This window comes from Puma concolor, chromosome A2 (assembly GCF_028749965.1).
Source record: "Puma concolor isolate L17-30 chromosome A2, mPumCon1.1.hap2, whole genome shotgun sequence".
Taxonomy (NCBI): Eukaryota; Metazoa; Chordata; class Mammalia; order Carnivora; family Felidae; genus Puma; species Puma concolor.
The window spans coordinates 127,544,377-127,566,667 of record NC_141668.1 but is presented as its reverse complement, the minus strand read 5'-3'; the positions used below and the strand labels follow the sequence as shown (position 1 = coordinate 127,566,667).

The 22,291-nt window shown below is 35.9% G+C and overlaps 1 protein-coding gene across 1 annotated transcript in view; it reads left to right on the top strand.

Annotated features, from left to right (window-relative positions):
* The window catches only part of CNTN6 (contactin 6), a 290,327-nt gene that overhangs the window by 241,983 nt on the left and 26,053 nt on the right, over positions 1 to 22,291 (top strand). The window contains 3 exon segments of the mRNA XM_086697579.1: positions 20,816 to 20,991; positions 21,339 to 21,456; positions 22,105 to 22,263. Of these exon segments, the coding sequence (XP_086553705.1) occupies positions 20,816 to 20,991; positions 21,339 to 21,456; positions 22,105 to 22,263 (453 nt within the window).

Below are 22,291 nucleotides of genomic sequence, written 5' to 3'. Positions count from 1 at the left end.
TGTCAGTGAGTAATTAAACAGAATTAACAACTGCACCTAAAACATTTGAATTTTCATAAATGCCTTATTGTAGGAAGCTATGGACATTTTGATAAAGTCAGTTGATAATATTTTTCTTGGTTCACTTTCCTTCAGAAGCTCTCATTTTACGTGGAATTTTTACCTGGATATATGATTGCCAAATACATAACCAGTTCATTTATTTATATAACTCTAGGTGCAGAGCTGGTGAAATGCAGACTCTCTTGCATACACTTTATAAGTAGTTTGTTTCAAAGAGAATGAAATTAAAATATCTGTGTCTGTAAAAGTCATTATTATATTCCCAACACAGTTAACATATAAGCTCACTTAATTTGTGATGAGAAAACTGCATTCTCCATTCTTCAGACTTTGAAGCCACTGTCAATCCAAATGTACCTCCATATATCACCGAGGGACATAATTAGTATTCAAGTATCTATTCCCCATCTTTGCCACTTTACTTTGTTGAATCTCAGTTCATAAAACTCGTATGTTTACTGGAAGCTATGTCACTTTTATCATTTCCTTGCCTCCTGGATGATTAAAATGACTGTCTTGAGAAAGTAGTTTGAGCAGCTAATTAAGCCCAAATAATTACATTCAGCAATTGGTGCTCTGTCATCATTTCTATTAAAAATAAATATATTAAATTAAAAGTAGTTAGCTACTACACTTCAACTATCCCTTAAAATGTCTCAAGGAAAAAAAAATACCTACCTTTATCCCTGGAAGATATTTCTGCCAACATTGTCTTAAGCATATTACATTATACTTGCTGACAATTGTCTGAAACACTCAGGGGAAATGTGATTGATATAACTTGTGTCAAAATCTAAGCAGTGTCACACGTTTTTAAAAACTTGACTTCCTTAAGATTGTATTGTCATCAGGTTTTTAAGACAGAGATGGACTTAACATTTCAAGGGCTATGCTATCGCTCTAACTAATGATAGGATATCTCTCCAGGAAATATTTGGTAATAATAATTTACTGAAATGTATAAATGCTTTATGTTTAAAGAAATGATATGTCCATTAAGGGAAAAAAGAGGAGATTCATTACCCTGTTTCAAATTAAGAAGTTGTACATGGTATACATTCATTTTATCACAGTAGAAGGTTAAGATATGGTAGAGGGCAACATCATAGTTAATTTTCCCAAATATGGAGAAATCCAGAGGGAATTCAGATGTAAAATGTAAATGATACAGGATATGAGCAGTAGAAATGTAGTTTCTCAGTGAAAGTTTCCGTAGAACACTGGTGATCCATGAGGTAGACCGATGGTTTTGCTTCTACAATACAGTGATCGAGAACCCTTCATCTCAGAGAATAAGGGGGGGGGGGAGGGAAGCTAATGGATATATTGGACTGAATGAATAGTTTCTCTTCATCACATTTCAAACATTTGGCATCATGACGCTGTCCTTGAGTGCTGAGTGGGAGAACAGTAAAAGGAGCGGACTCAGGTAAATTTGAGGAACTCTGGAGCATCTGAACTGTGCTTACTTCTCAAGGGAGCATTTGGGTATTTCACATATGTAACAGCCATGTTTTTTGCTAGATAGGTTCCAAGTTCTTAGGATACAAACAATTTCGTCTGTAATTTGGAACAGTCCATTAAATACACCATAATCCCCAAGTATTCCACTCTCTGTACAAGGGAGAAATTAAATAAGGTTGCTCAGTTTAAAACAAAACAAAACACAAAAATTTTACTTAGTTTTGTTTGTTTCTAGTGTTCTTTTGCTGGGTCTCTTGGAACAAAAATGATCCTAGTCTGCATTCCTGGTCACCTTAATTTTTTTGCATTCTTCCTTCCTCTGTAGCATTTTTCATTTTCTTACATACCCTATAATTCACTTATTTGTTATGTCTGTGGTCCTCTCTCCATCTTTCCTTCCTTTAGAAAGAAGCATAAAGAAGGCAGGAATGTCCTGAGAACTGTATGTGTTCAATAGATAATTATCTATTAAGTGAAATGATTTTATCTTACACTCTTTCATTCTTAGATAATTTCCATTCTGACTCCCTTGCTCTAAAATATGAAAACTTTCTGTTTTTTAGGAGTAAAGCTTAGGATACTTTGCAATAAAGAGCATCAAAGGGTAATAATGAACTTCTAAGTGCTTTCACTTACCCTATTTTAGGGTTTGTAGTCATGTATTTCTAATACATAGAGAACTCCTTGCTCTTCACTGGGGAGCAAGTGTGGGGCTATGTGAAAATCCTACGACTTCATGGAGAGAACTCACTATTCCAGTATTTTCAGCACAAAGAAGAGAATCATCTACATATGCAAAAAAACATATATCAACATGCATGAATATCAAGTAATGTTCACTCATTTGTATCTAATAATGAGAAGGAAATTGTGTTTGTTATTTTTAACCTTCATGAAATACCCACATTATGTTTTAAGGGGAATCTATTTGCTTTCTTGCCATGGACAAGAACCACACACAAAGAAACACATACATACATAGTAACACAAATACATACATTTAAAAGTAACTACATAAACACAAAATGTATACAGTACAAATAAAAGCATCTTTAGAAATTTTTATTTTTTTATTGATCTGTATGGTATAATTTTGATTACACTATGGGATTGCTATGTAAATACAGGTCTAAGATAAGTCTGTCATTAGCATATCCTCTCATTCTCTTTCAAGTGGGAATGTTCAAGTTATTACTGACAAAAAATTATTATTTTACAACCTATAAATTTGAAGCTTTAATCTGAGAAAGAACGGTAGTATTACGCATTGATTCAACCATTTTCTTGACTATTGAGGGTAGTCATCTGATTGTTTAAGATGATTTGAGATTTGTGTGTATGTGTGTGTTTGTATTTTCTAGTCTGTAATGTTCATCTGATTGTCATTACAGAGTCAAATATAATTTTATTTCTCACACCAAAATCAGCATATAGTGACCTTCCTGGTAATAGGGTGGTAAGGAGCAAATGAGAAATTTCAGCAAAGCTGATAAAACAATCATCTCTCTTTGAATTTACTTATCAGCCTCAGTCATGCAAGAAATGTTGTTGTTAGATAACATGTAAAAAGATAATAGTTACAAGAGTAAGATATTTTCCAGCTTAGTTTTTTAGCTGATATGGCTTATCTGTGTTAAGAGGATTCTGAAGTTATCTGCACTGTATGTCAGAGATTTCTCTTTCACTCATGCAGCAGGATAAAGCAATTTTCCATTCAAACATTGGGAGTGTAATTAGCAGCAGCCTCACCAGAGCCTCAGAAGTTGCCCAGTGTAATCTGAGGACATGTTCCATAGGCACAAACAGGAAATCAAAAAGAGAGAGAGAGAGTTTAAGTGCTTTCGTTTTGGAGGAGTTGGATTAAAATGACAGTGTATACATACACTAAGAGGTATATGAAGATCACATAAAACAGGAAATTATTTGATCTGGCATTTGAAAAATTATTAAAAAGCAGGGTAACAGCAGGCTATAAAAATGATCTTGTTTGCAGGCAACATTTGTTTTTGTTTCCCCACTGGAGAAGTTTTGGATGTTCAATTATAGGCCTCATTGCTTTAGCACTATTTTCAACTGAAATGTCGGAACTTGGAAAAGCATATCTAATGTGCAAATTAAGTTTATTGCTGCTCATTTAGTTGTTTATTCTTTGTGATAGAAGTCTTTATTATACCAGCATAGAGAATGGCCTATCCATTTTCTCCAGCGGAATGATGGTGTGCACCATTATGGTTCTACATTTACTAAGAGAAATACCAAGATCGGTAGATAATTGGAGGCTTTGTGGCTTTAAAAGGTAGTTTAAAGGATTTCAGGTGTTGAGCCCAGCTTTATTGAGAAGCTCAGCTTTATTGAGTAAACCAAAAGTACAATTTCACCGAAATGACAAGGGACGCTGGAATATCTGTCATATTTTAGTGGCTAAAAGCACCACTGCAGAGAAGTCTCCCAGTACTGCTAATATTTTCCTCAGAATGTTTAAAAATGAGTAGTGGAAGCATTTTTCAGGTTAAAAAAATAGTGAATTTGTACACTGGCTAGGAATTTTCTTTCCCCCACCAATATTGAAAATACTTCTCAGTGAATTCTTGACACTTGAATTCCATAATCTGTGCAAGTAGAAATGCAAACAAACAACCCCCCCCCCAAAAAAAAAAAAAACATCTGTTTAAGCAAATACAATATCGGTGTTATTTTAGTCTTTGTAACAGTTCACTCCACAGGCTTGTAAAAATGTAGTACATATCACTCAGATAAAATAGTAAGCCGCTATTTTTCAAAATATATATTGTATAATATATAATGTGAAGGACAGATATTAATGAATTACAGGTTTGATCCTTTGGTTTGTTTTTACTCTTCAAGATATTTTCCCCTGAACAAATTGAATCAAAACTGGTTAATGTTTTGTTTTGTTTTGTTTATTCTTAATAAAAATAAGGAGCAGATAGCTAGTCTTTTAAGCAAAGTGAAGGAAACCAGACAGATGAGTATAGACCACTCCTCAAGGAATTGAAAAGCACAGACTTTGGAATTTGATAAACTAGCTTTATTACTAACTAGCTTTATTACTGACATCTTGAAGACTTTGTTTTTATAGTTATTGGTGTTGTATTCTTTATTCCATTTTTTATTAGCCACCATTTATCAAATATATACTGTGTTCCCGGCACTGTGATAGGTGCTTTATGAACATCATCTCAGTGATCCCTCAGAACACTGGGAAGCCAATAATTATTATCTCTTTTACACAAGGGGAGACAGAAGCATAGATTACTAAAACTACTTGACCATGACCCCTGTCTTAGTAAGTGGCAGAACTTTTTTACTTCTTCTGTTTTATCTTCCAGTAACTTTATGTAATAATAACTACCTGAGACACATGCAGTTTCACATGGCATTGTTTAGAGTGCCCCGAAAAGGAAAATAGAGTAACCTGCAAAGATTAGTCCTTTCCCTAAATACTTCAGCTCTCACTTGTTAGAGTTCGGTATCTATTTATATGCTCTTATCCATTGGAGATGAACTTTACATAGAATGAAATATGCAAATCGTAAGTGTGTTTGCTGAATTTTGGCAAATGCATAACCAGTGTATCCCAAACTCTACTAAATATAGAACATTAACATCACCCTATAGAACTTTCCCTTATGCCCCATCTTAATCCTTTAATTCCTGCTCCCACCCTACTTGTAGAAGCAACCATTGTTAGGATTCTTTTCTGCCACTGACTTCACACAGATGCCATCATACAATATATATATGCTTTGGCGTCTGGCTTCCTTCACTTGTCTTAAACCACTAGGTATCTGCTTTCTGATTTTGTTAAAAATGAACAACACAGGGGTGCCTGGGTGACTCAGTCAGCTGAGCATCTGACTATTGGTTTTATCTCGGGTCATGATCCCAGGGTCCTGGGATCAAGCCCCATATGGGGCTCCATGCTGAACAGGGAGCCTGCTTAAAATTCTCTGTCTCCGCTCATGTGTACTTTCTCTCTCTCTCAAAAGTATATCTATATCTATCCATCTATATATATATATTTAGATGGATGGATATAGATATATACATACGTACATACATAAAAAGAACAAAACTTTTACCAAGAGTAGGTGTAGTCTGTGCAGTAGAAAAATATCTTGAACTGTAAGTATTTTTGTCTTCAATCTCCTTTCCCAACGTGTACACATGTGTGTCCTGAGTATTTGGTTAGGAAGTAGAAATTCTTTGGTATGTCCTTGATTCTGGCCTGATGCTAAAAGAAACTATTATACTTCTCTGTTGCTCAAGCCATCTCTTTCTAAAGTGGAACAGTGGTCACTTATGTTCTGGTGCTATTTTTTAGGAATAATGTGCTTCATTAGGATGGAAAAGACCCTCAGGTGCAAGTTCTGTCTTCAGTGTCTGGATCCTGAATACTCAAGGAAGCAGTTGGCAGATTCTTTCTAGCCTAAGTGAGGGATGGTGCTGGAGGAGGGTGGTGGTGAAAGGGAAAAAAGTAGTCAGATGAATACAATTCACCCTGATTCGCATCTTCTAGCTTTTATTGTCTCATTTTGCCTCCCCCACCTCAAGATAAATGTCCAGAAGAAAACATCCCCTTGCTACTAGATTCTGTCGCCAAACAAAATAAAATTTCCTAATTCCGTTTCCTATAAAACTACAGCGTTCTTCCACCTAATGTTTTATTACAGCCTAGCACAGAGTTACAGTTGGAGGACTGAGTGAATGTTATCTATTTATAAGAAATATAAATGTGATGCCAAAAATAGTCATTGCCTATTACATAGTAACAGCCTCGAAACTGAGTAGTTGGTGTATCTAATTCATTAAGCATACTCTACTGTGCATGTTCTTTTTAAATAGATGTCAGACTCTGTTCTGATTACTTGTTGATATAAAAGATCTGTGTTTACATTTTACATTATTACTTGCTAGGGAATTTTTCAGTGTTACCTTGCATGATATTTAGACATGTTTTCTCGTTGAGACAACTCGAATTTTAGACATTTACTTTCTCTGGACTGTTCTTTCTTTTCTTCTGGGATTTTGGAAGGGTTTTCATATTTGTTCTACATCATTTAAATATTGAGGTGAAAGATAAATGGGTGATAGTACCTGCGGGTAAACTGGAATATATTGACCACGGTTACTTTACACATTGAAATTAAGCTGTTACACTGCCTATGGTAGAATATACCAAGTGCTGTGTGTCTTTTTTAATCTGTGAAAAATTATCTGTCTGAGTGGATAAAACTTGTGCTTGACTAAACTTACCAGCTTTATGCAAGCAGACATATGAAGAGGAAAAGTACATTATAACAGATGAAAAATTCCTCCATTTCTGGCTTGCTAGAGGAAGAAAATTAAAGACTCTATCATACTGATTTCCTTGTTTGTTTGTTATCTCTCTACAGGGTTTATTTCAGAGATTAGCTTTGAATTTCCTGTATTTGCTTTCCCTAGAGTTAGTAATTTCTTGTTTTGTTTGTTTGCTTCATTTTCTATGGACTTGCCAATTACTCATTCCTCAATTCTATCTCCATTGTCTCCCTTAAAAAAATCAACCTGACCTTGTGTTTGGGAGCCCCGTTGCCTAAGCATCATGCCTTTCTCAACATGCTCCCTCATTTTGGTCTAATGCATCTTCCAGTGGATTTTTGAGAAAGAATTCAAGAGGAATGCCAATTTTGGAGATCCTTCTTGTTTGAAAATGTATTCATTCTATGCTTACATTTGCTTGATGGCTTAGTTGGAAATAGAATTCTAGATTGGAATTCATTATCCTTGGCAATTTGGAGATGTTAGTCTGCTCTGGGAGCTGAAACCATTTTGATTTCTGAACTGTTGTGTGTGACATCTTTTTTATATCTCTGTCTGTCTCTCTGTCGGTTTTTCCCAGCATGCCACAATTACATGATGATGTGAGGTGGTGCATGTCTATTTCCGGCCTTTACATGGGGCATTTGGTACACTTTGTCATCCTGAAAACTCGCACCCTTCTTCTGGAATATCTTCCTGAATAATTTATTAATTTATTCCATTTCTTCTTCTATAATCCGTATTATTGAAGAAGTTAGATTACGTAAACTGGTACTCTAGTTTATGTGTGTGCAAGTATGTATATATGTATGTATCTGTGTGTGTAGTTTATTATATTTTATATATTTATATAGATTTAGATAGTAGATGTAGTTTTTATGCATGTATATATGAACTATATATTTTATTTCTCTCTCTTAGTATCCATTTTGTATCTTTTTTGTTTTATCTTCTGGGAAATTTTCTCTACTCTGTCTTTCAGACCTTTTATTGAATTTTTGTTTTTGCTATTTTTTTTCAAATCTCTAAGTGTCCTTTATTTTCTGACTGTTCCTTTATATAATACTTTGCATTGTTTTCTCTCTGTGTCTAAAAATATTGCTCATAAAAGTATTGCTCAGTTTTTCTTTTATCTAGCTTGTTTTACCTGCATGGCCTCCGTGGTCCCAAATTCCTTTCTTCTCTTTGTCTTGATCCTCACCCTTTACTAAGAGGTGTACCGAGATACTTTGTGAATCTTAGTTGTCTGCTCATATTTAAGAATGGAATACTAAAAATCTTATAGAAAGCTCTGACCAAGTTGCTGGACTTCACACTAGGAAGATCTGGCTGGGATATATCCTTGGGAAACTCTTAAAGACACTATGTTTAGGTGTTTTCTCTTAGGTTTATCAGATGCCTAGGACAACTGTCCCCCACTTCTAATCCGGCATTCATGCCTAGAGAGCAGAGGGGCAGCAGACAGCACCCTCAGAGCTAAATGATGTTGTAAGACATGGATCTCAGCGCTTACTATGTACATGTTCCTTAATTTCCCTGTTTTTAGTAAGAGTCCCCATCTTCAACTCTGCTCATACCCAGCAGTTCAGAGACCCTCTGTTTCATATCCTCTCTGGAGAATAATTTTGCCAGTCTTCTGCTGAGACTGGAAAACGCTGTAGAAATCATATAGCTTTCTATTCATAAAGTGCAAAAGGGGGGTTGACACATTCAATAAATTTTCTTCTCAGCCTTCTTCACGGCCAGCATAGGATTGATATTTATGGTATATCAGTTAGAAATCGTTTCATTTCATTAGCATTTCTCAAATTTTGTTTCTCCTTTTGACCCCTGTTTTGGTGGCTTTATCTTTGAAAAAATTTCTTTGGGTTTTCTTTATTAAATGTTTTTAAAGAACTGAAAATAAACACTGTGTTTAATCAATTACCTTCATCAGGATATTATATATCTTATTTTTTATAATGATACTATTTTTCTCTACCAACATTTACAAAAAGCCAAGCTTTAGTTATTTCTTGCTTAAATAAAATTTATCAAGAAATCAATAAAGCAGAGTTTGGATGGGTCAGGAACTCAAATCTTCCACTTGTATTCTAGATATGATTCCCTCTTGTGTTCAGGGACATCAATCTACCAATTTTCTTTCTCCTTATCACTCTGTCTCTGTCTCTTTCTCTACCACATTCTTTCTCCTTCATCTCTGTTATTTTGTGTAACGCATCAACCCCACCAAATACTTTTGTATTATTATTCTCATAATTTAAATAAAAGACCTCTTCTGACCCTGCTTCCCTTCCAGCTAATGCCGTATTTGACTATTCTCCTTTATATCAAAAGTTATCGGGGCGCCTGAGTGGCGCAGTCGGTTAAGCGTCCGACTTCAGCCAGGTCACGATCTCGCGGTCCGTGAGTTCGAGCCCCGCGTCGGGCTCTGGGCTGATGGCTCAGAGCCTGGAGCCTGTTTCTGATTCTGTGTCTCCCTCTCTCTCTGCCCCTCCCCCGTTCATGCTCTGTCTCTCTCTGTCCCAAAAATAAATAAACTTAAAAAAAAAAAAAAGTTATCTATATGAGCTTGTTTTTTCCAAACCTTCTGGTCAACTTTGCTTTAAATCAATGCCACCAGCCTTTTCCCCCTACCATTTCATCAACACTGCTCTTAACAAGGTGACTAGTAACCTCCACGTTATTAAATACTGTAGTCAGTCCCAGTCCTCATTTACTTAACCTATCAGACTATTGATCACATCCTTCTTGAAATACATTCCTCACTTGGCTGGCTGCACATTGCGTTTGTCAGGTTTTCCTTTTACATCTTAAGTCACTTCTTTTTTGTTTCCTGTGCTGTTTTTTTTTTTTTTTCAGTTTTACTATTTCCTAAATTTGGCGTATGCCAGAGATTTTTCCTTGTATTTATTCTCTGCTATATCTACTCCCACTTATTTGGTGTCTTATTCTGTCCTCTTACGTTAAACACCAAACGTAAGCAAATTCCAAATTGATACACCACGTTCACATTTCTACCTCAATCCAACGTGCTAACATTGGCCTCCTAACTCTTACTCCCAAAACTTGCTCCTATTTAGGTCTTTCCCTCTGTATTCAGAACAGTCTGTACTGACAGTTGCCACTCCAAATCTTTGTAGTCATACTTACACCTTGCTTTCTTTCAAACCCCATATCCAGTTGTCCAACAAATGGCATTAGCATCTGTATATGTACAGAATCTAACTACTTCTCACCACTGCGATTACCAAACTGTAACTACTACCATCCTTTTTCCAGTGCATTGCTATAGCACAGAGGTGCTTAACCAAGCTGGTTTTGCCTCCGAGACCTCCAAGGAGACCTTTGGCAATGTGTGGAGGATGCTGCTGAATAGCCTGTAATGCACAGGGCCCCCTCCTTACCTCACTCTGAATCCACCCATATGAACATGCAACACAAAATTATCTGGCTCAAAACATTAATAATGTTGATGTTGAGAAACTCAGTCATACAACCTCATGAGTATTTGTCTTGATTCCACCTGTCTCTCCTCTAGAAACTAGAATATTCCTATTAAAATGTAAATGAGATTTTTTGCCTCTTACAATGGAAGTCCTCTAATAGATCTTCAGTTCAGTGTTGTTTCATTTGCTCACTATTCATACTGATGTACACCTGAAAGAAGGTGTAGGATTTGAAACTAATTAGAGAGTTATGAATAAAACATTGAATAAACACTTATGTTAAGGGTTTCTACTTTTTTTGAGAGAGAGAGAGAGAGAGAGAGAGAGAGACGCACAGAGAGAGATAGAGAGAGAGAGGGAGAGAGAATCCCAAGCAGACTCCAAGCTCCGTGCAGAGCCCAACATGGGGCTCGATCTCACAGTCATGAGTTCATGATGTGAGCCAAAATAAAGTCAGACACTCAACCAACTGAGCCACCCAGACACCCCAAGGGTTTCTACTTCTATAGAAAGTAATACCCAATTCTTTCTCCAATTGTTATTTTATATATATGTGTGTGTGTGTGTGTGTGTGTGTGTGTGTGTGTGTGTATATATATATATATATAATGTATATAAACCCAACTATACCAACCCAAATATGTTATATAATGTATATAAACCCAAATATATATATATGTTATATAATGTATAAACACCCAAAGATAAATGGCCTAAATATTTTCAACCCTACACACAGTCTTTTATTAAACATTATTAATATTTGGAGAAACTTTTGTCCTGACTAGTCAAAGTAGATTTTCACACCAATATCAGCCCCCAAATATTGTTAAAATCTTTTAAAAATGAATAAAAATAGCAGTTCCAAGGAATTACGACAGTAACCAAGGTGTGTGCAACATAAGGGACAATATTCTGGAGAAAAGAAAAGCACAGATAGGTGATCACAACACTCCCCAGTGTTTTTATCCTCCAGAAACTTGTCACTTCCCAAGCAGTATGAATCAAGAATTTGTAAAATTTAAAAATTAAAACAAAGAAACAAACACAGAAAATATCTCAAACAGAAATTTTGGTTGCTTCATGGTGCAAGGAAGACAAAAATTGGGGCTCAGAATTTTCCAGATAAAACGAACCTACTATACAACCTGACCTTGAATGGAGGCACTGGAAGGACTTTGCCCTGGTAATAAAAACAGAACACAATTGACCACCGATCAAAAAGACTGATATTCAGTCTCCATTCATATCCAGTCCTGATTGTATTCTGCTGTTTTTAGTTGCCTGCTTAGAAAAATAAATCTTCTTGGAAAAAATATAAACGGATAAAACATTTATTTACATTGCAATGCATATTCAGTAAAATATTACCAGGAATAGCTGGAGCCAGGATCAAAACCCAGCTGAACATCAGACATTAGCAATAAGTCACAGCCAAGAGGAGTATTAAAGTTATTAGACAAGGGTTTTAAATAATTGTGATTAATATGTTAAAAAATAGATGACAAGATGGCAAATTTTAGAAGGGAAATGACATGTATTAAAAATCAGTTGGACAGAGAAAAACAAATACCATATGGATTCATTTATATGTAGAATCTAAAAAACAAAAGAAAGGAACAAACAAACAGAAACAGACTCATAAATACAAGAATAAACTGGTTGTTACCAGAAGGGAGGGAGATGAGAAGGATGGGCAAAATAGGTGAAGGGGATTAAGAGGTACAAATTTGCAGTTGTAAAACCAATAAGTCATGAAAATTAAAAGTACAGCATAGGAGATATAGTCAGTAATATCATAATAACACTGTACGGTGACAGATGGTGACTGTTTATTATCGTGAGCATTGAGTAATGTATACAGTTGTCAAATCACTATGTTGTGCACCTGAAACTAATATAATATTGTGTGTCAACTATACTGCAATAAAAGAGAATCAATTGGAAGTCTAGAGCTTAAAACCACAAAAGCTACAATTAAGAATAGAGATTGATTTAATACCAGATTAGATGTGGCAGAGAAAAGAATTAGGAAAATGGAGAGTGTGTAAACGGAAAATATCCACACTGCAACATGGAGAGAAAATGCAATGAGAAAGACAACAAAAGGACATAAGGATATATTGGATATGAATAGTTCCAATATTGTGATACTGTAGTTCCAAAAGGACTGGAGAGGAGAAAAAGAAAATGAGGGATGGACAGTATTTGAAGAAGTATTTGCCAGAGATTTAAAAACAAACAAACAAACAAAAAACCTGAATATGACAGCAGCCATCCTTTTCAGGAAATTCTATGAGCCCTAATTAGGGCAAACACAAAGGAAAGTTTAAGCACATAGTAGTGAAACCAAAAAAGAAAAGAAAAACTATCCTGATAAAATAGATACATTATCTTCAAAATAACAACAATAAGACTGGCAGTTGTTACAACAACAGAAATAAGAAAATCCGAAAGTCTGTGGAATGGCTTTTCTAATGGGCTGAAAGACCACAGTAATAAGAATTCAACTCCCAGCAAAAATATCCTCCCTAATGAACACAAATTAGAGATGCTTTCATACAAACAAAACCTCTGAGAATCCATCACTATCAAATGTACACCTCAGGAAGTATTGATGACATCCCTATGGCTACAATAAAATATCCCAGATCAAAGCTTGTAAATGGAAGAAAAAATAAGAGGCATGGAAAGGGTTAGTATGTTCCTATGTAGGTTAAATTGAGATTCTGAGGACTTAGGAAGAGGACCAAATTTCAAGTATTCATTTCTAGCCTTCACAATATCAGAGAATTTTGTCACCTGTTTGAAGTGCTATTTGTACAGTAGATTCCTTTATGTTGGTGTCTTAGCAACATTTCCTATAATGTCATTAGACAAATGAAGGCAGACTCACGTTTGTACAGAGTAAAGAAAGGTTTGGTGATTTTTCTTGTTTTTGTCCATAGTTGGAGAGAAGTTGATAACTTCAGAAATACTTGAGAAGTTACTATTCTGAACAGTCACACTGAAAGATTATTACTCACAGATGAAAGTTCCAACTGAGTTGAAGGTACAAAAGAAAGAAACAAATACAAAGTGACGCAAAAGAATATTTTCCGGATGGTCAAGAAAGCCCAATTACATATTTTCTTGCCATTCCCTAGCTTCTAAAAATGTAGTTAGGGATCATAATATGCAATTGATACATGGAAGAAGTCTCATTTGTGTTTAGAGAAATGCTGAGGAATTCTGACAGAATTTTTAATATTAGTTTTCATGTGTTTTGAGATGCTCATAACTGAAGATGTATTCTGGAAGCATCTTTGGCTATTACAGCAATATGAATTTGAGTAAGGCTATTCATCAAAAGCATTATAGATCTTATTAAACCTTTCATTTTACTCTTCAGAACAGGATTATTAGATCAAGCTATTTTTATATGATTTGTATCTCATGAAAAGAGATTGAAAATGGAAATATTAAAATTCTATAATTTTATTAACTCTTCATGAATGTTTGTCATTAATATTTAGAATAATCTTCAAAAAGTGATAGGTCCTGGGCTCCTGGGTGGCTCAGACAGTTAAGCCTCCCACTCTTGATTTCGGCTCAGGTCATGATCTCATGGTTCCTGAGATCCAGCCCCACATCGGGCTCTGGACTGACAGCAAGAAGCCTCTTGGGACACTCTCTCTCCCTCTCTCTCTGCCCCTCCCCTGTTGGCATGTATGTACAAGCACACCCATGTACTCGCATTCACACACACACCTCTCTCTCTCTCTGTCTCTGTCTCTCTCTCTCTCTCAAAATAAACTTGAAAAAAAGTGGTGGGTCCTCATCATTTCATCACTTTACAAGCTGAATGGGAAAGATGCCCCTTATTTTGTACATAAATTATTCACTAACTTCATCATTTCTTTCTGTTTTTCCTTTATTACAAATGAGTATTACACACAGAAAAGGAGAAAAAATAGTATAAGGAACTCTTATTCACCCATCAGTCAGGGTTGTTAATCATCAACTCATATCTATCTTTGTTTCATCCATACCCCCACCTACTACTTGCTCAGCATCCACCTCAGATATCTAGAGGCAAATCATAAACATCGTAATTTCATGTGTAAATATTTCATAATGTATCTTTAAAAGAAAAGGGAATCTTCTTTTTAATACAATAATAAACCAGTTTTATTGTATTACAAAATTAGCAATGATTCTGAATTATTTACAGTTCAAATTTACATGATTGTCTCATAAATATGCATTTCTATATATATGTATAGGCTAAGTAAATACACACCGATAAGCACGTATCCGTGTGTATGGTGTGTGTGTGTTAATTCTCTTCACCCATGACAATCCTACTTCCAAACATTGTTTTACAGAATCTTTATATCCCAAGATGTATTAAGAGGTGTTACATGGATTAAAACTGGTCCCTATCTAGTAAGCGTAGGAAACTGAGAATTAAATGTGCTTTGAGAAGTTTCTTTAATCCAAAATTCTCAGAGCTTTTAATATGCTAAAATGTACCGTGGCACTGTAAAGGCAGATATGGTATAGAGAATTAATTACACTTAAATAACCTCAAAAGTCCATTTTTATGTATTTATTTTTTGAAGCATTACTAACCAATTCCATTTTACTAAATGTGACCTTTTCCTGGATCTAAAGCATTAGAGACTTTCTGACAATATATTTACATAACTTGGATTTTCCTTAAATAGAAATTTCAGGTTCAAATTTCAAAACCTGAAGCAGTATTTCTCAAAATATGGTCCCTGGACTAACTACAGCAAAATCGACTGAAAAAGTGGCCTGTTAAAAGTCCATATTCTTGGTTCCCTTCACAGACCTACTGAATCAGTATTTCTGGTAGGAGTTGAGGATTTCACATTTTGAGCATGTTCTCTGAGGAGTCGTTATGCATGCTACAAAGTTTAAACTTCTAGAATTTCTACAAATACTTAAGGAATTTGCTACAAGAAGTAGAAGATGATTCAGAATGAAAAGGAGCAACTATCTTTTGTTCCAAGAGAAAGAGGCTTAAAGAATTTCAAAGTTTCACAGGTGGGAGAGTATAGCACAGGTGACTTCTTTCCTTTTTAATTTGTTATAATTCAGGCCATAATGGTCTCACTTATCCATAAATACAAGAAGTACTTCAGTCTTAACCATGAACTTCATGTTATTGTACCTACTCTATTGGTATTTAAGGACTCCCAGAAAGGAGAAGAGTAAATGTGTGTATATACCTCCCTCCACTCCCTGAGAGTGATTTGAATGGTTTGGAAAAAAATAAAAATAAAAGTCTCTGATATTAGAATTTCTTAAGAGTGCAAGTGTTTGCAAAGGAGCAGTCTCGACTGGTTAAGGAACTAAAGATTAGTCCTTGTTGTTTTCCTAAAATGGCATTAAAGGTTCTGTATATTTCTGCTGCACAAGAACCACTCTCCCCTTCTCTGCGAGTGTGATTTTGTCCCTGCGGGGTATTCACTTGGAATTGTGAGCCCGGAGCTGCGCGTGGTTGTAGGAGAGAGCTCTGTAGGGTAGCAATGAACAGCCTCGTGGCTCAGAGCCACCTACACAGGATTAGGGCAGATCTGCATGTGGTGTGGGGAGAAGACACAGTAGGTAAAAGACTTCTCGTCCAAGCACCCCCTCACCCACAAGGAGACTATGCGTAGGGGATCATGACGCTCGAGTAATCATCTATGCTCCTCTTTTGGATAAAAAAGCCTATTTACATAGAAGCTATTTCTTTTTAAATTTAATCTATTTTTCCACCCTACAGATAATGGTATGTCTCTGCTTCATATTTTCAACGCTTCCCATTTTCTTTCCGCAAAAAGAGTACATTTCTAAGCGTGTCACCCAGGACTAGCTTCATTGGTGTGCGGCTCCTCCGCATAGGACCCTGTGCTGAGAAAGGCCCCGTTTTGGTTTATCGCCCTGATGTCACTGTCCTGAAATGCTTAGTCATCTTGTCTCTGAAGTCCTACTTTGTCAGTGAAGTCTACCGGGACAGCGGAGCATGCGCGCAAGCAGAGGAACTATACTGGGTGGCGGCAGGTGCGCCCACGTGAGGTGCAGCAGGAGCAGCCCATTTGCAAACAGGCTCAGCCCTATGGACCAAGCAGACAGTGTCCACGCCTAAGAGTCGGTACGGTGTAGACCCCCCTGCCTCGTGGCGTTCTGAGGCCCTGAAAATGGGTCCATCAGGTTGGTGGAGGTGATGGTCACAGCAGCCCCAGAAGTTTCAGTGGCCGACTGCAAAGGGCCTCACAGGAGCAAGGAGCTCAAAGCAGTCAGTGCCAGGAAGTAATGTTGAGAGGCCCGCTGGCCCAGAGTCCATGTAATCTTTGTGACATTTGCACAAATAGTGACTCTTCAACCTGAGCCCCAGGACGGAACTGTCAGCGTTCAGGCAGTAACTTTGTTAGCAAAGACTTACAAAATAATTGCCTGCACCTGAGCATTGCAATAAGGCATATCACAGAGTTATTCACATTCTTCAAAGAGTTTAGCATACCTTGTTTTTGAACATTTGTCCAACATTGGAAAGCTAATATCCAGAGGCTTAAAAGCAGAAATTAAATGTAAAGACTTTTCCACTCAGTGGTAAAGAACCCTTTTTATAGGAAGCTCCAGGTGACCTAATTATTAATGAGTGTTTCCCTGTAACTGAAGATAAGGCAAGAGAATGCGTAAACAGGCATTTTGGAGTATACACAAGTCATGAAGACACTTTCAGTGTCTTGTACAGCCTTCAGAAGTTACAGGGTATGTCAGAAGAGCATTAAAGTTCCACTGTTTACATTTACACCTAAAATTTAATTCAGAATTACACGAAAGGCATTTGGATGAAGAGTTAAATCTTCTAAGAAATATTGTCCCATGAGAATCATCAGCTGTAGATGTTCTAAAATTTATATTTCAAAATATATCTATCCCAATGTTGTCACATCCTGTAAACTACTGTTTACAGTCCTGTAACAGTTATATCAGTAGAAAGATGCTTTGCAAAATCAAATATCGAAAAATATTTGTAATTTTGCATTCATCATGAGCAACCGATACCGGTTACTTCAAGTGAAAATGAAATTGCGTAAAACAAATTCTAATAATTTAAGAAGCACATTTGTGGAAAGGTGAGAGAAAGCTTAGATCATGCCAGATATAACTTTAATAAGGCATTATTTAATGTATTATATAAAACTGACAACAAAAATATATATATATTTTGCAATTTGTAAGTTTATGTGGCTCCAATGCATCACTATTACCCTATTACATTTTATAAGTTATACAACATTCCTAAAGAAAGTTGCTTTATATTCAGTACATTTTTTTAAGTTTATTTATTTTGTGAGAGACAAGAGTGGGGAGGGACACAGAGAGGGAGAGAGAGAATCCCAAGCAGCCTCTGGGCTGTCAGTGCAGAGCACAACATGGCGTTCAGTCTCCCAAACCTTGAGATCATGACCTGAGCCAGAGTCGGATGCTTAACTGACTGAGCCACCCAAGTCACCCCACATTTTCATTTCACACTGTGACCCACAAATTATGTAGCAGATCCTAAAGATATTTCAGGCTTATGTCTTCACTATGACTATGACTATGACCCAGGTTCGTATTTTCCAATTTTACTCCTGTATTACTCTCTAATACTGGGATTTCTAGCAATGACTGCCCTGCACGTACTATGTTTCTTCTTCGCACAGATTCTTTGTAAATGCTCTTGCATCTTGCTGGTATGGGCACCTTCTCCCTACCTGCTGTCTTTACCAAAACTCCTATTTGCCTTTTACTCTCAGCTAAAACAACTCTTTCTCAATAAACTGACCCCTCAGGATTCCCCATTTTAATGGAATCATTCACTTCTAATATATGACACTTATCACAGCTGTAATTATGTACCCATTAATATGATTTGATTCATGCCAACTTCCTACTTTAGACTTAAATCTCTGTGAAAGCAGGCACTGTATGGTTTTTATTTGTTGCTGATTTTTTTTCCTCCACATTCCTTTGTATTTCCAATACTTAGCAGATTGCTAGAATTTGGTAGGTGCTCAGTAAATACCAGTTAATAAGTGAAATAACTAGTGATGATATCTAAACATTATAAATTATAATAATACAAATATTTCTTATTCATGAAGTTTTAGTCATTATTAGTGTCCTACCGATGAGCTATGTATACAGGGAATGATTTGTCTCACTTTGCTACTTTGTGGTGCCATAAATGGAAGGAGTTGCTGTCATTTTTAATGTTTGAAAATTACTTTAATTGCATGATCTAAAACTTTAAATCAGAGCAGTTTTGCTCAACCAACGCATCCAATTAGCCAACTCATCCTCCCATAAATGTAAATAAGACATTAGTGATACATTCTTTTTCCAAGAAATTACATCAGGAAAATATTTTCTAGTTCCAAAAAGTGTTCTTGAAACCCTGGTTATCATTTATCCTTACTTTGGGGGAGAGCAGTGAAGAAGGCTTGAAATTAGGAATGGATTGAGTCCACAGAATCATTCTTCAAACTTTTCTCCAAAAATAATTAGAATGAAAAGTGTATGCATCTAATATAATAAAGGAGAGAACATTTTAAAATTATGTAAACATAAAGATACATCTGAGGTAGATTGAGTTAGATTTTCTGTGTTATATTCAGAAATACAGTATGTGTTTTTATTTTTCCATGGCTCTCTTATCAATACATACCTTAAAACCCAAGATTATTAATTTCTATTTTTTGCTCCTGAACTTTTACCAAGGTAACAGTTGCAATTTTTAAATATTAGAGTAAGACTTAGCATTCTGTTGATAGAACACAGAGGCACACGAATCCATTTGAACACAGAAATTCAGGCTCAGTACAGTTTGGATTCTGGAGTAGCATGAATAAGACAGAAGGAAAGTAAAATGTTCAGTCCATCTCCTTTAGGGTTAAACTTTATCTTACAAATGATCTTTAGAGAAACAGATCTGCCAGTCTCCCATTTCACAGTTTTGAAACTTCCTTAGGTACAGTATTTTTTTTTTCAGTAGAATTTTCCCAAACCCCTATTTCTTAAATGTAAATTCCTTAAAAAAATATTTTATTTTGGTCAGATAGTGCATATCTGTGTCCAAGTGTATGTCCAGGCCTTCTTTATGGTTACTGAATTTCCTATTCAGTCAATCTTTAGCCCTCTAAAATCAGAAGTATTTATTTTGTTATAAAAAAAAATGTAGTCAGATGTGATCTATTACTATGAGTCTCTTTAAAATTTTGTTTAATGTCTATTTATTTTTGAGAGACACAGAGACAGAATGTGAGTGGGCTGGGGCAGAGAGAGATGGAGGCACAGAATCTGAAGCAGTATCCAGGCTCCGAGCTGTCACCACAGAGCCTGACATGGGGCCCATACTCACGAGCTGTGAGACCATGACCTGAGCTGGAGTCAGATGCTCAGCTGACTGAGCCACCCAGGCGCCCCACTATGCGTGTCTTTTAATCAGGGAAATCAGGACTCTCAAGTTCAACTAGAGTATTTTTGGAAATGAGATTTGAAATGTTGGTCACTGGAACACTAGGACTTGTAGAACAATGGTTGACATTGTGACTGATGTTTCTGGAGGGAAGTTTTTTTTTTTTTTTTAATGTTTATTTATTTTTGAGAGAGAGAGAGAGAGAGAGAGTGGGAGAGGGGCAGACAGAGAGGTAGACAGAGGATCCAAAGAGGGCTCTGCGCTAATAGCAGAGAGCCTGACGAGAGGCTTGAACTTACAAACCATAAGATCATGAACTGAGCCCAGGTTGGATGCTTAAGTGACTGAGCCACCCCAGTGGCCCAGGGAAGCCACTCAGGGAAGATCAGGTAAGATTTTTGACAGATGTATAATTCTGATGTTGCAAAATCTGGATAAGAGAGGGAAAACATGCATCTTTACTATTCATGTTGCATCTTTAGGTGAAATAGAAAATTATGATCACAACTGTATCAGAAATAGGACATATATTATATTCGCACCAGTAAATATAAGATTATGATTATATTTAATAAGTACCATTTAATAGGTAAATGGTAGAATATATGATTATAATTCTCTACATAAACTATTGTAGTTATCATCTTAACGACATCCTTTTTCTCCTAGTATATGAAATTAACACAGACTAGGGCTGCAACCAGTATGTGGATTTTAATGTTGCACCTAGAATTTTAGAATTAAAAAAAAACTGTGTGGTGCATTTTTCATATACAAAATGCTGTCTTTTGAAGTCCAGAGTTTTCTATAAACTAATTTTTGTATAAAATATGAGTAAAACCATGTCTTACTTGTATGACAAGTAATAAGCTACACTGATTAATGCAGAAATATTTGAATACAAGGGGAATACAGTTATTCCTACTGAATATGGTAGAGTTCTAAGTTGTACTTATACAATTTCAAACAATTGCATGACCATTCAAAATATGCATTTTATTGCCATATGCTCACATTTTATAAGCTTTTCATAATAATAATATTTTTTTCTCAACAGAGAGGACTGTTATTACCATTCCACCTTCCAAAATGGATGTTACAGTTGGAGAGAGTATAGTCCTACCATGCCAGGTGTCCCATGACCCCTCCATTGAAGTTATATTTATATGGTCTTTCAATGGAGATGTCATAGACTTAAAAAAAGGAGTGGCTCATTTTGAAAGGATTGGAGGAGTAAGTTGCCCAAATTTTTAAGTACTTAATAAAATAAATCAAGTCTTTTCACATGAATCAACATCTTCCATAATTATTCTCCCCATATTTATTTGCATGGATAACCCCTGTTTATGAAGCTGCATCTGTTTTTGTTTTATTTTGTTTTATGACTTTCATAGTAACGCTTGTGTTCTAGATAATTAAGGGGATAGGAAAAGGGATCGTATAGGAGCAACGACAATGATACTAGTATATCTCTTAATTTCAAAGCTGTCCCATATTTAATATTTATCCAGCTGTAAAAAAAAAAATGGGCCCTGCTGGGTATGATTATGTTTTATCCCCTTTTCGCTTTCTATCTGCAGGAATCTGTTGGGGATTTGATGATAAGGAATATTCAGTTAAATCATTCAGGAAAATATCTATGCACAGTGAAAACAACTCTGGAAAGTTTATCTGCTGTGGCTGATATCATTGTTAGAGGTAAGCATAATGGTGGAAACAAATGAGCACTTTATTCACAGCAAAAAATGTTAATAAGTGAATGGTAGATCTCTGAGTAACCATATCATGATAAAGAAGTGAGATAAAAATACAGATTTTTTATTTTCTAAACCTCAAGACTCCATGGCATATGTAGTATGGATATGGATATTGAATGGAGTAGGTTTTGTGTATTTATAATGAACGATCAGTCTCAGCAAGCAGTGTCAGTCCATAAAACGTAGCCATGCCTTCTATCTATCATAAAGCATTCTTATCAGAAGAGGGTCAAAGTGATACATTCCTGTAGTTCTCTATATAAGTCTCGTTTACTCAAGGTACCTTTTGAAAAAGGAATAGATGAAAGATGTTCCCAATTTTTGAGAGTTCTCAATTTTTCAGAGTAGCTCCCTAATGGGTGATATTCACCCATCTCATGATTGAAATTTTCTAATCTTCAAAGGAACCATTTCTAAATTAGTATCTCACCATGTAAACTGAACTAATAGGGCTTTATCTCACATAACTTGTTAACAATACCTTGTGTTCAAAATTGTATTTTCTAAGCGTAAGAGAGAAAAATAAACTGCCCCGTCCCAAATCAATGAATTTAATAATTTTCAATAATCATCCAACGTATTTTTCAAGGTCCACCAGGTCCCCCTGAGGATGTAAGAGTGGAACACATTTCCAGTACTACTTCTCAACTAAGCTGGAGACCAGGCTCAGATAATAATAGTCCCATTCAAATATTTACTGTTCAGGCTCGGACACCTTTTTCTGTGGGTTGGCAGGCTGTTTCGACTGGTAAGTGACACAAGGGTTTGGGGGTAAT